The 15,447-nt window shown below is 51.5% G+C and overlaps 1 protein-coding gene across 1 annotated transcript in view; it reads right to left on the reverse strand.

Moving 5' to 3' along the window:
- Positions 1–13,359, reverse strand: part of LRRC75A (leucine rich repeat containing 75A) — a 117,058-nt gene extending 103,699 nt beyond the window's left edge. The window contains exon 1 of the mRNA XM_072640061.1: positions 12,784–13,359. Coding sequence (XP_072496162.1) covers positions 12,784–13,107 — 324 coding nt within the window. The 5' untranslated portion in view covers positions 13,108–13,359. The remainder of the gene's footprint in view (positions 1–12,783) is intronic.
- Positions 13,360–15,447: the final 2,088 nt, after the last annotated feature.

Here is a 15,447-nt window from a genome sequence, read left to right on the forward strand (position 1 = left end):
TCAGTCAACCTGCATTCATCGAGAAGTTACTAAGAGTCAGGTATTATTGTAAGGAGAGGTATTGTAAGGTAAAATGCAGAATCTGCCCTAAGGAGCCCTCAGTCTAATAGAGGGGACAGCATGTAGCTCCCTACATCTACACAGCATATATAAAGGGGAGGTAGTCACCGAGGGAAGGGACTTGGGCTGATGCTTGCAGAAGCCAGGGAAGCCAGAAGGCAGAGAAAAGGTCACAGCCTCTGAGGGGGGAGGGGTTCAGGAGCCGTGGAGTGCAGGTCTCTCATTTGACAAATGAGGAAACTCAGTCACAGAGAGGTTCAATGCCTTGCCCAGGGAGATGAGCTAGCAAGTGTCTGTGGATACAAATGCAGGAGATTCTCATAACTGCTGCATTATTGTTATTGGCCATAAAGTTACTGATTTCCCATGACAGCAGACATGACCCTAAGAAAGTAGAATCCAAGAGGACATGAGAAAGCAGGAATAGAGCCTCAGAATGCAAAGTCATCAGACTGAAACACTCTAAATGTCAGGATTGGGGTCAACCAGGTGACCTCAAGCCCCGTCAGCCACAGGTCTGGCTGTTTGACCTTGTATCAGTCACTTAACACCTTCCCCAAGGGCGAAGGGTCATCTGCTGTAGGAGAGCTTTCACAATGACCCATGAATGACTGAAACCAACTCTTGCCTTTCCTTTCTGGAGCCAGGGAGAGGCTGGAAGAGGCTCCAGAGGCGCAGAGAATACACCTGTCATCGGGTACCAAGGCTAGCAGCCAGATCCCTCCCCCCAAGGCCAAAGCCTGCCAGCTCACAATGGGTGGGAAGGAATCTCCTCCCCTCAGTACCCCCCTCCTCCAGGCTGCCGTGACAGTCCCCTCCGGTGCGGAAGTAGACAAAAGGGATTTCCTCCTCAGCACCACAAGGAAAAATGCAAATTTTTGTACCTTTTTTTCCACCCGGCCAACTCCCTCCCTTTCCTCCTCCTCTCAAACACCAGCCAGACCCAGACCCCTCCCTGCTGGTTCCTGAAGCACCTGGGCCAGCCCCCCTCCCCAGGAGGAAGGGAAGCAGAACTAGGCAAGCAGCCGAAGCAGCTGCCGCCATCGCCTCCCTCCAGCACTTTCACTGACTCTGGCTCTCCACCCCCGCAGCAGCCATAGGCTCGCTCCCCAGGCATGAGAATGAACCTGACCTTGCAGATGGAACTGAGCAGAGCTGGGGAGGCCACGGCGGGGAGGGGGGGGGGAGAGAAGGGAGGGCTAGGCTCAGCCTCTGGTGCACCAGGTCCAACAAAGCCACTACATTGGGGAGGGGGCACCAAGGATTGCTGCAGGGCTCACTTAGTGCGAAGCACTGACTGAGGGATTCAGGGGCTGCTCCTCCCTGTTCTCTGCTGATCAAAGAAAGCCCGAACTTTCACACCTCGGGGGATGGGGAGCCTCTTCCTCATCACTCACATATTTGACTCTCCACCACCCTTCGAGGTGGGTGCTATCCCCATTTTACAGATGAGGCAGAAAGAGGTCAAGTGACTCGCCCAGGTCACAGGTGTCTGAGATGGGGTTTGAACTTGAGACTTCCTGCCTCTTAATCAGTGCTCTATCCATTGGGCCTCCGGGAGGAGGGACTCAAGAGCATATAGCCAGGGGGACTGAGGGGAGGTTGGTGGAGGGTGGTACAGAGGAAGGTCTCCGGAGCCCCCAGCCTTTCCACTGAACAGTTCCTAAAGGGGAGTGAATGGCATGTCCCTCCTTCTCCAGGGAACTCCTGGTAGTATCTGATATGGCTGTAAGTTGCCTGACCTGCATCCCTCGTGCTGCAGTTTAGGGTTCCCACCAGGAGACTCAGACTTGAATCCAGCCTCAGATATCAGCTAGCTTTGTGTCACTCCCCTCTCAGAGTTTGTTTCTTCATCTATAAAATGGAAGCAAATAAAACATCCTACAACCTCCACAAAGTAGGTTCCTTGCTTTAAAACTCTAAGGAAATAAGTTATTATTAACAGCTTAATCTCTCTAAGCCCTCAGTTCCCTCATCAGCAAAACGGGAGAAATAACATTTATCACTGACAATTTCTCATGTTTTTTTTGTCCTGCAAGGATTAAAATGCTAAGGAAACCAATCTTTCCACATGGATTTATTAAGTGCCTACTATGTACCAGGCACAATGGTAAGCCCTGGGAATGCTGTCGGCATCCAAGAGTATGTGAGGGAATGTCATGTATATTAATAAACCTAGGAAGGTGAGATGAGGCCAAGTTGTAAAGAGTTTCAAATTCTAACCAGCAGAATGAGAACCTGGTCCCGGAGGAAGCAGGAGCTTATTGACCAGGGGAAGACACAGTCAGGCCCCCTCCTTTAGGAAGAGCATTTTGATAGCTGTTTGCAAGATGGACTGGAGATAGGAGGCGGCGATGAGGGTTGGCTTAGGCTGGTGGCCTTGACTCCAGTGGAGAGAAAGGGACAGTTTGCAAAGACTGATTAGATATGGAAGGTGAGGGAGAGTGAAGGGGAGAACTCCCTGGGGATTCATGCCCCAGTGATCCTGGGGAAGTCCACGTGCTCGCACAATGCAAAGCCACACCCTGCCTCTGGAATTCACATGTGTCTAAAGTCCAAGAGACAAAGATCTGGAGCTGGGGAGGGTTGGTTTGGACTGACCTGAGTCGCCCCAAATGACTCCATCTAGCCCTGCCCTACCCAATTCAACCCTAGGCGGAGGTCCTGACCTTCAAAGTCAATCTAGACTTCTCTCTTCATGCGCTTCTGATAGGGTTCCCCAAAGCCAGGCAGTTTCTGGAAACTAATTATTATATTTTGAGCTGGAAGAGACCTCTAAGGCTCTCTAATTCAGCCCTCTCATTTTATAGAACTGGAGCCCAGAGCGGCTACGATTTACTTAAGGTCAAACAAGTAGCAAGAGGCAGCCCTGGGATTTGAATCCAGGCCTTGATTCCAAACTCAGTGTTCTTCCCACTGTACTATGTGTGTGTGGGGGGAGAGGGGGGTTAGACACAAGTAGCAAGCATCTTAGAATGATACTTTATCATGATCGTAGATGTAGAGCTGGGAGGGGCCTCAGATGCTATCAAGTATAATCCCCTCATTTTACCAAGGAGTTGCCTAGGATCACACAACTGGCAAGTGTCTGGGGGAGAATTTGAACCCAGTCTTCTTGACTGTGAGTCCAAAGCTCTATGGGTCACGTATGGGGATCCCTCCCTCCCCTTAAAAGAGTATCTTTCTTTGAAGCCGACTGATATCTACCGTCACCAAGCCTGCTCTAAGGCGCCGGCCTCCCCTGGGAGGAAGAGGGGGTTTAGTAGCCTGTGGGCTCTCAAACACTCATGACTCTCCACAGAAGCCATGGACACCCACCCAGCTCACAACCCCTCTAAAGCTTCTTCATTGTCCAGAGCCATGTCCTTCTACCACCTTCATGCTCCACCATGCTCCCAAGTTCCCCAACCCAACTCACTCACACTCCCAAGATCCCTTTGGCCAAGAGGCCTTGGGGGCTAGGAGGAAATGCTCAAGTCAAAGGATCTGGTTTCAAGTTCAGTTTCTTCCACTCTGTGCTAATGACCGTGGGCAAACCCTTACCCTCAATAAGTCTCAGTTATGTTCTCCGTAAGATGGAGGCTTTTGTGAGGGGAGTGACTTAGTAGGTATCAGTAGACATGGGAACAAAAGATCATCAATAAAATAAAATAAAAAAATACACATAAAAGGAAAAAAGTTCAGAGGGGAACAGAGTAGTTTTATTCCTATTTAATATACACTTTTTACAAACAAGCTGCACATCACAGAAGTTCCTGGTTTCACATAGAACCTTCTTTTGTTCTTTGAATATGGAAGTATTTGTATTTGTTAACGATTAATTCATAGTAAAGATAAAATCCAAAGGACCAAACTAATAAATAAAATAGAAGGGGGTGGAGCAGGGATAAGACTGGATGATCATCGACGTCCCTTCCAATTCTAAGCATTCTGTGATGCCAAAGTTCTGACAATGACATGACAAAGACGGACAGGGGATGGGAGTCTGTCAGTCACCGTCTTCCCCACCCTTGCCCAGGGAGGCCGCTGGTGGACAAGGGTCTCATCTGAAGAGTTAAAGCCATAGTGGAACAGGAGGCTTGGGTTTTCCTCCTGGTTCTTTTACAACCTTGGGCATAGTCACTGGGCCTCAGTTTACTCATGTGTAAAATGATGGTGTTAGACTACATGGCCTCTGAGATCCTCTCCAGCTTGAGATCATGAATATCTAGAATGGGGGTTCTTGATCTTGTTTTGTGCCAGGGACCTCTTTGGTCATGGGGATGTCTATGGACCCCTTCTCAAAACAATGTTGTTAAATGCTTAAAATAAAATACAAAGGATTGCAAAGGAAGCAATTATATTGAAATAAAGATGTCATTTCCTCCTCTCCTCATCCAAGTTCACAGATACCCCCCCTTGAAATCTATCAACCAGCATACCCTTAGTCTCTTCCTCTCTCTCACCTCAGTTGTCCTCCTCTGTAAAGATGAAGGACTTAACTGAGTCTGCTTCTGGGACTGCCCCAGTGAAGGGAAAGCCCCACCTTCACCCCCTGTAACCCAAGTCCTTTCAAAAAAGGAACCTGCTTACCAGCAATGATTCTGGCTTCCCTGCACTGGGAACCTCTCTGAAGACTGCTTTACTCTCACCTGAGGGAATTCTGGGGGTCATTCAAGATAAGGGAAATGCCCCCTCTCTGCTAATCACAACATCTACCAGCCTCTTCTGGGAGCACAGTGGCCTGGTGTAGTGAACAGAGTGCTGGGCTTGTTCTGGGTTCAAATGTGACCTCTGACACATTCTAGCCCTGGCACTTAACCTACCTGGGCATCATTTGTAAAACAGGAATAACGCCAGACCACAAGCTCTTAACCTTTTTGAGGTCCATTGGATGAAGCACATGAAACCACTTCTCAGAACAGTATTGGTAAATGCACAAAATAAAATGCATAGAATTCCAAAGGAAACCCAATTGGATTGAAATAATCTAAATATTTTTTGAAACCAATTCAGCTCCGTTCCTCCTGAGTCCTTGGATGCTGCCCACCCCCTCACTAGCCCTCCGTGGCCCCAGGCTTCCATTCGCTAGGCAGTCCTTCGGGTCTCCAGGAAACGCTAGGAAATCCTCATGTTTATATTTCAACACAGAAAGCTTCTCTTCCTCCATCCATCACTCTCAGCTACTTCAGCCCAGCATCCAATTCATTCACTCACCAAATACTTACACCTGCCTTATACCCCCTGGTGGGAGATTACAGCCCCTTCATGGTCAGTCAGTCAACAAGCATTTATTAAGCACCTACTATGTGAAAGCTACCACACTCACTAAGTGTTGGGGATACAAAAAAAGGCAAAAACATGGTTCAAGTCCTCACCATGCTTGACATACTGAAAAGGGAGACAGCATGCACAAAAGTGTCCATATATAAGATAGGTAGCCTGCTGTGAGACCCTGGGCTCTGGAATCTTGGGCTTACAGATTTCAATCTGGAAAGGACCTTCAAGGCCATCGAATCCAACTTTAACTGATAAGGAAATTGAAGTGACTTGCCCAAGGTCACACAGCTGGACAGTGTCTGAGGTGAGACTTGAACCCATTTCTTAGCCTGACTCCAAGGTCAGGTTCTAACCACTTGACCATTCTGCCTGGGTCTGAACCTTAGCTCCAATGCTTGAGAAATTGTATGAGCCTGGGAAAGTTGCTTTTCCTTCTCATCCGTAAAATGGGGATAAGCATCCTTGCAGGCCTTGCTTCCCCGAGTTTTAAGGAAAGCCTTTGAAGACCTTAGATTGCTACAGAACATGAGCTGGTGTTGTTGTCATTAGTACCAAAATGTGATTAGTTCTAAGTACAAGTCAAGTGTTCAGAACAGGGAGTCCAGAGGAAGGAGAAATGCCTGCCTGCAGGGAGAATCAGGGAGACTGTAGGGGAAACGTGGCTCTGAGCAGGGCTTTGCAGGAAGAATAGGTTTAATAAGTGGAGACAGGAAGAGAAGGTGTTTCAGGTGGCAGAAACTCCCCTCCCTCTTGAGACCTGTCAAGTTACCTTTGGGGTGAGAGTAGGGCACTGTCATTACACCTAGGGTTGATAAGAACTTCTTTCATCATGTCACTTTCTTGCTCCAAGGTCCATCATGGCTCCCTACTGATTACTGCACTGGACAAGATTTCCTCTTCCTGGCTTAAAAGGCCCTTGGTGATCAGGACCTTCCTTCCCTATTCAGTCTTGGGTTCCTCTACACCCAACCCAAAATATAATCACTAAAATTTGGCTGGGGAAGAGGCTTCAGCCACCACCTAGTCCAACTGTACCTGTCATAATACCCTCCAAAGGAAGTGATTATCCAGCTTTTGCTTGGAGCCCTCCAAGGAGGGGAAGCTCACCACTTGTCCAAGGAAGCTCCTTTTCACTTTGGGATAGCTGTCAGATGATGAGCAGAAATCAGCCCATCTGTTGCCTCCCCCTATTGCTCCTGGCTTTTCCTTTTAGGGTCAAACAGAAGAAATCCAGTCCCTTTCCCCCATGACAGATCTTCTCCCCTAAGTCCTATTCTCCAGGCTAAATGTCCCCAGTTCCTCCAACCCATTTTCACATGGTCCCATCTCACAGTCCTTCATTGTCCTGGACACCTTGCAGTTCACGACTGTCTTTGCTAAAATGTGGTGTCCAGAACCAAGCATTCCAATGCAGCCCTGCCCCCTTGGCTCCTCACTCTCCCTCAGATACATGTTTCTCCCTCCGATCAGCCCTCCTCCTCTTCACACCACTCCCTCCTCTCCATTCTTCAAACATTACACATCTCCCTAACCTCCCCTCCTCCAGAAGGCCTTCCAGGGACTAGCCCATCTCTCTTCCTCTTCACTTTCTGAAGTCCTCCAAACACTCCCCTCATAGGCCTGCTGACACCATTTACAGGCTCTAGAGGATTTGGAGGTAGACAGGACCTTCAAGATGACCCAGACCTCTCTGACCCAGAGGAGGAAATTGAGGCACAGAGAAGGGAGATCACATACACAGTAAGTAACAACCATGTCCTCTGATTCCAAATCAACAGTCTTGGCCCCTACTGCATTTGACTGAATCAGAGCTGTGCCTGCTGTTCTAAGAGACCTCTGTCCTTGAGGTCAGGTCAAGAGGTTGAAAGGAGCCAGGGACTCCATTATCCTGGCCTCCGTGATAACACATGAAGCATCCAGCCTTTTGGTCACTCCCTCCCCCTGTGCACACAAGGAATTGATGATCTTCTTTTAGGACACAGCCTCCTGCCAAGGAACTGTCCAGCTTGTGACTACTGGTTTAAGGGCAACCCAGATTATGGGACAGGGGGTAGGCAAGGTGGGCAGGTGCCTAGGGTAAGAATACATGGAGGGGGTATTCAATGAGCTACAGTTTTTAATGTTATTCAAGAGTAATATTAAATACACACATTCTTTAAAGCTAGGAAAGTCCATTTGTAATGTCAGGGGGAGAGTTAGTATCATTATAAATGGCTCCTGCCACTCCTTAGTGGACAATAACACATAAGTGCCCTGATTTCCCTAGGGCATGGATATGTCTTATTTCAGCTCTGGCATGTGGCTCCTGCTGAGTAGAATGCCCTCTGTGGTCCCCACCCCCACCTGCTGCCTCTGAAGTTGGTCTGGGGGCCTTGGGAGTTCCCCAGGCCTTCCAACGTTCTGATATCACCTTTATTTCCCAAACACATCCTTGCTCCTGGCCAGTTAGGGCACTGTAGGGCACAGGGAGGGAGCAGAGCAAACCAGGAGTGGTGACTTTCAGCATCCGGATGCTGAATTATCTTTCTGAACAGCAGTAACTTCCAGATGTGTCCAAGCACCAGTTGGTTGGAAACACTTAGAACCAGAGTTTCAGAGCTGGAAGGCACCTTAACCTCATCTAGTCCTGTCCATCTATTTTACAGCTGAGGCCAGGGAGGCCGTGACTTCTCTAAAGTTCTACACCTAGTAACATTAGAGGAGATTTGAACCCAGATAAGTCCAGAGCCAGGGCACTTAGAACTGCCCTGTGCTATGTAACCTTCACTCTATGTAGGTCAGCCATCTAATTTCAGACTTCTCTCATCCTCTTCTATGTGCCATCCAAGCTGGACTCCTCTCATCTAGGGTCTTTGCTCACCCTGGCCTACCATCACTGCTCAAAGTCCTAGATTGGAATTCTAGCTCTTCTAAGGCAACTGGTGGCCAGTGGATGCAGTGCTGGGCCTGCAATCAGGAAGACCTGATTCCTGAGTTCAAATCCAGCCTCAGAAACTTACTGGCTTTATGACCCCAAGCAAGTCACTTAGGTGTTGTCCACCTCAGTTTCCCCAACTGTAAAATGAGGAATGTAGGAGCATCTACCTCACAGGGTTGTTGTGAGGATCCAATGAGATAATACTTGTAAAAAGCACTTAGCCCACATAGTAGGCATTCTATAAATAATTCTTTCCTTCCCTCCCCCTGCCTGTTGCCCAGGTAACCTTTGGCAATTCACTTAGCTTTCCTGGGTCTCAGTTTCCTCATCTGTAAAAAGAAGGGGTTGGATTAGATACCCTCTAAGATCCCTTCCAACTCAACCACTATAATCCTAAAGGACATTTTAAAAAAACCTGCCTCTAGTTCATTCTCCTTATTTTATACATGAGTCAACCTAGAGCCAAAGGAAGAAAATGACTTTCCCAAGGTCAAACAGACAATGGCAATCCTTGGATTTGAACCCAGGTCTCCTGATTCCAAATCCAGAGCCCTTTCCACTCTAACTAGTGGTCTCTTTCTGTTTTTACTGTTAACATTCACAAGTGATTTCTTGCTCCTTGGGGCCCAGGGCAACAGGAACAACACTGAGCCGGAGTGAAGTGGGAGGAAAACCAGGCCCAGAGATGTCCCGATGACTTCACTGCAGGGTCCCACAGGGAGTGAAGGGTCAAGGCTAAGAGCAGAATCCAGGACTCCTGGCTCCCAGCCTCTGTCTCCCTGCATTCCTGCCTCCCTCCAACCATTGCAGCTCAGAGCTTAGCAAGACACACCCGCCTGGCCAACCCAGCTGAGCTCCACAGAAACCCGAGCTGAGGAATGCCAGCCAGCTCAGCAGCACCAGATCCCTGGCCATTCAGGCCCTTCCTCTGCCTTGGACAAGAGCTCTCCCTAGCAGAATTGTGATGGCTCTCCAAGGAGGACAGCCATAAACACGTACTGTTTGCTCTCATTGGCGGACAGACCCTTGAAATACTACCCTGGATATTGTATCATTATAGTAACTAGGATATGCTTGGAAGCAAAGCTGAAGAAATAGACTTCCTGCCTTTCTTTGCAGAGGTGGTGGTCTTTCGGTGTGGAATGTTACATATAGTGTCTTGGTGTATTGGTTAGTTTTACCAAAGTGTTTTTTTAATCTTTTTTTTCTTTTTCTTTCTTTTTCCTTTCTTTCTTCCTTTCTTTCCTTCTTCCTTCCTTCCTTCCTTCCCTCCTTTCCTTCCTTTTTAAAAGGCGGGAATAGGTCCAGGAGCAGCAATACATTTGGGAAATAAAAGTGATGTAAAAACAAAAAAGTATTTTTTTTTTCAAAGAAAGAAATGTTATCCTGGGCTAGGGAACCTTGGTCTATGCAGCCCAGACTTCTCAGACCAGGACTACCTGGTGAAGGGCTACTGATTCCTGGTTCCTAGGAGTCATCTTTAAAAGGTTAGATGGATTCAGAAAGATTCAGGACTGTGAGAGATCACAGAGATCCTCTAGCATCTGGGGATCCACAATGGGGAGGGGAGCTGTGGATAACAGACTTTAGGGGGTCTATGAATTTGGATGGAAAAAGAGTTAGATCTTTATTTTTACTCATCTCTAGCTGAAATTAAGTATTTCCTTCACTTATTTAAACAATGATTCTGATGAAGGGTCCATAGGCTTTCCCAGCCCTCTGGCCAAGGAGTCTATGGCCCCTATACACAAGGAGAGAACCGCAGCTCTGGTGCTACCCCCTTCATTGCACAAAAGTCCAGAGAGGGGAAACTATTTGCCCAACATCACACAGCAAGCTCATGGCACACACAGGATTCAAACCCAGACCCCCGAAATTTGCCACTCCTTCCGTTCAAAGGTGCCAATGGTGGTGGATTTCAATGGATCGGCAGAAAACATCTATGTATCCTCACATAGGAAGCAACTGTTAGAAAACTGGGATCAGGGGGCATCTGAGACGAGGAGATTGTAGAGGGCACCTTCATCTGATTTTCTGTCCCCATTTGATACAGCAGGAAACTGAGGCCTAGATGAGTAAAGGGACTTGCCCAAGGTCACTCAGCTAATGAGTACTCGAGCCAGGACTTGACCCTACATCTCCTGACTCCTGGCCATGGGATCCTCTATACATAGAGATGTTAGGAAAGCAGGAACTTCTCAAGGGATAATGAACACAATGGGTAGCACCTTCACAACATCACACAACTATAAAAAGTCAGGGCTGGAAAGAACTGGAGTCCTTCACCTCTTTTATGTCATGGACCTCCCCCTCTTTGACAGCTGATGAAGCCTGTGGATTCCCCAGGCATTCTGACAAAGTTCATGGACGCCTTGGCGCACCTCAGGCAGTTTGACAAAACCTGTGAACAAAGCCCATGGACCCCATGGGCAGACTGAGGAAGCTCATGGACCCCCAGGGACCCCTCAGGTAGCCTGACTAAGCCCAGGGACCCCCAGGGACCCCTTGGGCAATCTGGTGAAACCTATGGACCCTTTCTTAGAATGATGGTTTTAAATAATTGAAGAAAATGCTAAATTTCTGTAAAGGCTGCTGAAAATAAAGAGGCCATTTTTTTCCCATTCAAATTCACAGATTCCCTGAAATCTACACGGACCCCAAGGTGTAAACCCCTGATTTAGTCCAATCCCTCATTTTACAGAAGAAGGAGCAAGTCTCAGAAAGGGGGAGGGATCTATTCCCTTAAGAATTGGGATTATTCATGGAGCCAGGACAGTACGATTAGGGGAAGGTGGTGGGGTGGGGTTTGCCTGTCATTGTTGGGCCAGGAAGACCTGTCTGCTACCTATTGGCATAGAACGATAACCCTGTTAGCACCTCCACCTCCCGCAGGCAGCAGAGGGAGAAGCAGACAAATCACATCAGTATGGACTAGACAGCGCATCATCAGAAGCAGCAGCCTGATTTCTCCCCAAGGCTTTGGTTGGGGCTTTAAGACCAAAAGGCATCCAGTGAGCTCAGAGGACAGCCGGGCGCCTCCTCACCATAAAAAGCAGCTTTGGGCAGAAAAGTCCAGACAGAGATCTTGTTCCTAAAAACCACCCGGAGCTGAGCCCATCTCCAGTGCTTTTCTCTTTCAGGAAACCTGCCTCTGAACAGAACTCACTGTTCTCCCTACCTTTTGGGATTCTCCCTTTGCTGGCTGGAGCCACAGAATGTTAGAATTGGGAGGGAACTTGGATCACCTAGTCCAAAGTCTCCTTCTTATAGATGTGGAAACAAACAAGCCCAGAGCGGGGAAGGGATTTGACTGAGGTCACCCAGCTGAGCCAGACTCCAGACCTCCTGACTCCAAGGAGGGGGTTCTTTCCACTGTGCCACATGCTCTGGGTGAATGAAGATCATACTTTTTGAGGGCTACAAGGTAGCTTGGAGCCAGTAGGAGAGAAGGTGCTTTTGTGTAGATCTTGTCCTTTAAAGTAGGACTATGAGTGTGAGTGTGTGTGTATGTGTGTGTATGTGTATGTGTATGTGTGTGTGTGTGTGTGTGTGTGTGTGTGAAAATGTTCAAAGAGCAGGCTCAGAGCCTCACACAGTTGGAGGGAGACTATGTGGCTGCTCACAGTCCCATCTATACCATTTTTTTCTCAGCAGCATCCTGTCTTTCACTATTTCTCTAGCATAGCCTAGGGGGCAGTGAAGTCCAGTTCTCTCTCCCCAGCTTCCAGCCTCCAATGCTGGCTGCTTCCAACATGTGTATAAGTGGGTACAGGTGTGCAGGCGGGAGAACTGATCTGTGATCCCCTCAGGCGCAGGAGCCCCCCTCCCCAAAATGCTTTGTGCTGGCTATGCTGAAACTAGGGGAGAAGCAAAGAGAGAAAATGGAGCCCAGAGGCCGGCAGGGTCCAGAACTGCACCAAGTGATGAGGACTCCCCGGTCTGTCCGGTTCCTTGGTCTCCAACCCCTAAGCCCAGGCTCCCTTACCTGAGCCCAGGAGAACCGTAGGGATCAATGTGGACAAATACCCGGCTCTGCCCCATCCAAATCCTCCCCCGTCCCTGCCTACCCTAGCTTCACGTTCCTTCTCTAAGTCGCACTCGCTCCTTAACACATCCAGCCCTCTGATACAGGAGAGAACATAGATCCCCGACTGAGCCATCTGGGATCCCCAATCCCCCCACACACACACACACGTCCTGCGCCCCTCTGTGAGAGGCGCCAAAAACGACAGCAGCAAGCCTGGGCATCCCCCTGGAGAGGGCGCAGCCCAGTCTCCGCGCCTGCCTCGGAGGGCAGCCAGACCAGCCGGAAAGGGTGAAAGCAATCTGCGGGGATCCCGCCCCTCCTTTTAGGCTGCTCAGCAGGGGACCACAGGAACATCACCAGCATCATCTCTGCTCGGTGACCCGCATACCTGTGATCCTGCCCGGCCCCCGGCGACATCCTTAGGTGCCCCCCGCCGGCCCCCTCCTCGGGGCTCCCCCACATCCCTCCGGCCCCCCTCGGGGTCGCTCCCCGGGGTCCCCCGGCCCCCCGCGGCTCTCACCTGGCGCAGGTGGCGGAGCAGCTCGCCGGCCTCTTCCTGGCGGCCCTGGCGCACCAGCGACAGCAGCTCCTGGATCATGCCCACCCGCCGGTGGTAGGGGGGCAGGCCGGCCCCGGGCCCGGACGCGGAGCCGGCGCGGGCCGCCTTGTCCCCGGAGCGCAGCAGCAGCGCCGCCCACAACTCGCCTCGCTCGCGGGCCGAGCTCCGGCGGCGGGGGGCGGCCGGGGCCGGGGCCGGGGCCGGGGCTGGGGCCGGGGCCGGATCGGCGGCGGGGGGCGCGCCGGGGCTCTCGGCCAGGCTGCCCTTGGTCTGCCGGGTGCCCATGCCTCTGCCGCGCCTCAGCGCCGGGCCGCCGCCGGCTGCTCCATCCTCAGGCTGGGCTCCGCGCCGCTGCTGCTGCCGCCGCTGCTCCTCGGCCCCTCGGCCCCGCTCCTCCCGGACTCTCCCCAACGACTCGGGGCCACGAGCCGGGCCGCGGGTCCCGCCCTCCCCCGCGCCCGGCCGCGCGCCGCCCGCTTCCCACGAGCCCAGCCCAGCCCCGGCTGCCGCCGCCGCCGCCGGGGCCGCAACTTTGGGGAAACTGTTGCACGCGGGCGGGGCCGCGGAGGGAGAGGAGGAGAGGGCCGGGGAGGGGAGGGGGCGGGCGGGGTTCGAGCTGCCCGAGGCCCCGCCCCTGTGCGACCACGCCCCCTCGCCCCGCCCCTCCCGGGCTGGGGGCCCCACGCGTGAGCGAGCTCTCGGGACCCACGCCGCCTTGGGCGCCACGGCGGCTGGCGGTGGCACCTCGCGGTCCCCTCCCCCGGCGCAGAGGAGGCGTGGCGTCGGGGCCCCCCAGGGCTCCCCGGAGGCCCTGTGCCCGGGGGCTGCCCAGGGCGGGTGGCAGATGCCTGCGCTGCTACGGGCCGGGCTGGGCTGGGAGCCACCCCCGGTCCACCTAGCTCCCCGCTCCTCCTCGGCCAGCCCAGCGTCGCCGCTCCCTCTGCTGGCGGCCGAGCTGCCAGAGCGAGGGGCGGGGTCTGGGGGGGGCTCCCCTGCTCGGAGGGGGCTGGCTCAGACCCGAGTGGGGACAGCAGGCCCCGCCCCAGATGAGCGCCTTTCGCTCTCCTCCCCTCGGCTGTGGCGGCGCCAGGCGCCCGGTTCTTAGCTGGGGGCGGCGGGCAGCGGTAGGGTGGCGGGGCGCCGGGCGCGTCCAGTTGTTTCTTCAAGAGCCTGGTCTCCCTAGACCCTCGGTGTTCTCTTCCTTGCGGCCCACTGCGGAGGTTATTCTCGCGGGTGCAGGAGCGGGGGATGGCGGGGAGAAAGAGAAGGATGAATCCTTCACTGGCAAAGGCCTCCCTCGGCTATATGACAGAGGGTATCAGCTGTCAATCCTCTCCTCCGCTGACCACTGACCTTTCTCTTAACCACATCGACCCCAACCGCTAGCCAAACCCTCAGTCAGATTCAGGCCGTTGGGCTGACCCCTCGCGTCCGCCCCAGCTCTGAGATCTCCGTTCAGGTGGAAACAAGGAAGCGCCTCGGGGAGACGCCAAAGGCACATTTTGTGGAGTACCCGGTTTTCTAGCCTTGGTCACCGCTCATTTCCTCCAGAAAAGTCTTCTCTGCTTCTAACCCCTGCCCAGCATTACTCACCCATTCCATTATCCGCACAACCTGCTTAACTAGGTTGGTGAGAAGGGGGTTCTGAAGGTGGCCTCCGGCTTTTTTCCATACCTCCCCTGTTCCATCCCACTAACTCCTTCCCTGGGATGGGGACAATGTCTCCTCAGTTAGACTGTGAGCCAGATACCTCCTGACTCCATTTATTCCCGACACTCTCACACACACTCACTCACTCACACACACATACACACTCACAAACACAAGTTGCTGACAGTATTCTCTTGTGACCTTGGGAGGATCACTTCCTCTGTAGGCTTTAAGCCTCAGTTTCTTCTCTTGTAAAATGAAAGGATGACCTTCAAGTTCCCTTCCTACTTTAAAACTAAATTTGCGCTGGTACCCCACGGCATGGGGGAAAGTGCAGGGTTTAGCTAATGCTGATGGATTCACCACCTTCTGTACTGGTCCCATACCTCCTCAGGCAAATGACAGAAATACCCCTTAGTGGAAGATATAAAGAAGCCTGGGGAGGTAGCCCCCTCAGGGAAGAGACTGCTCAGTGGGGTAGGTTTCCTGGGGAAAGTTTCTATTTCAGTAAGAGGCGTTTTTTGTGTGTAGAAATATATCAGAACCATAAACCCTCAGAAGTCAGAAAGCATCCAGTGCCAGACCCTCTTTTTTGACGGAATGGGAAACTGAGGTCGAAAAAAGGTGAAGGGACTTCGTTTCCCAAGGTCACACATAGTTTTAGATCAGGGACTCCTCTTTTCTAAGAAGCATTATCTGATTCCGCAGCCTTGGCTAGCGGCTTCCCCTAAAATCACTTTGTATCTAGATATCCACATGTATCTCTCCTTGTTAAAAAGTAATTTCTTTAAGGTCAGGAATTACTCTACTGCCTGTGTGAGCCCATTGTCTGATAGAGTGCCTTGCAAACCCTAGGTGCTTAATAAATGATTGGGTTCATAGGAATTCAAAGTCAGGTTCTCTGGCTCTCAATCAGTGCTCTATGTATCATCTCAACCTTCTGGGCCTCAGTTTTACCATCTGTAAAATGAAGGC

The sequence above is a fragment of the Notamacropus eugenii genome, chromosome 2, assembly GCF_028372415.1.
Source record: "Notamacropus eugenii isolate mMacEug1 chromosome 2, mMacEug1.pri_v2, whole genome shotgun sequence".
Taxonomy (NCBI): Eukaryota; Metazoa; Chordata; class Mammalia; order Diprotodontia; family Macropodidae; genus Notamacropus; species Notamacropus eugenii.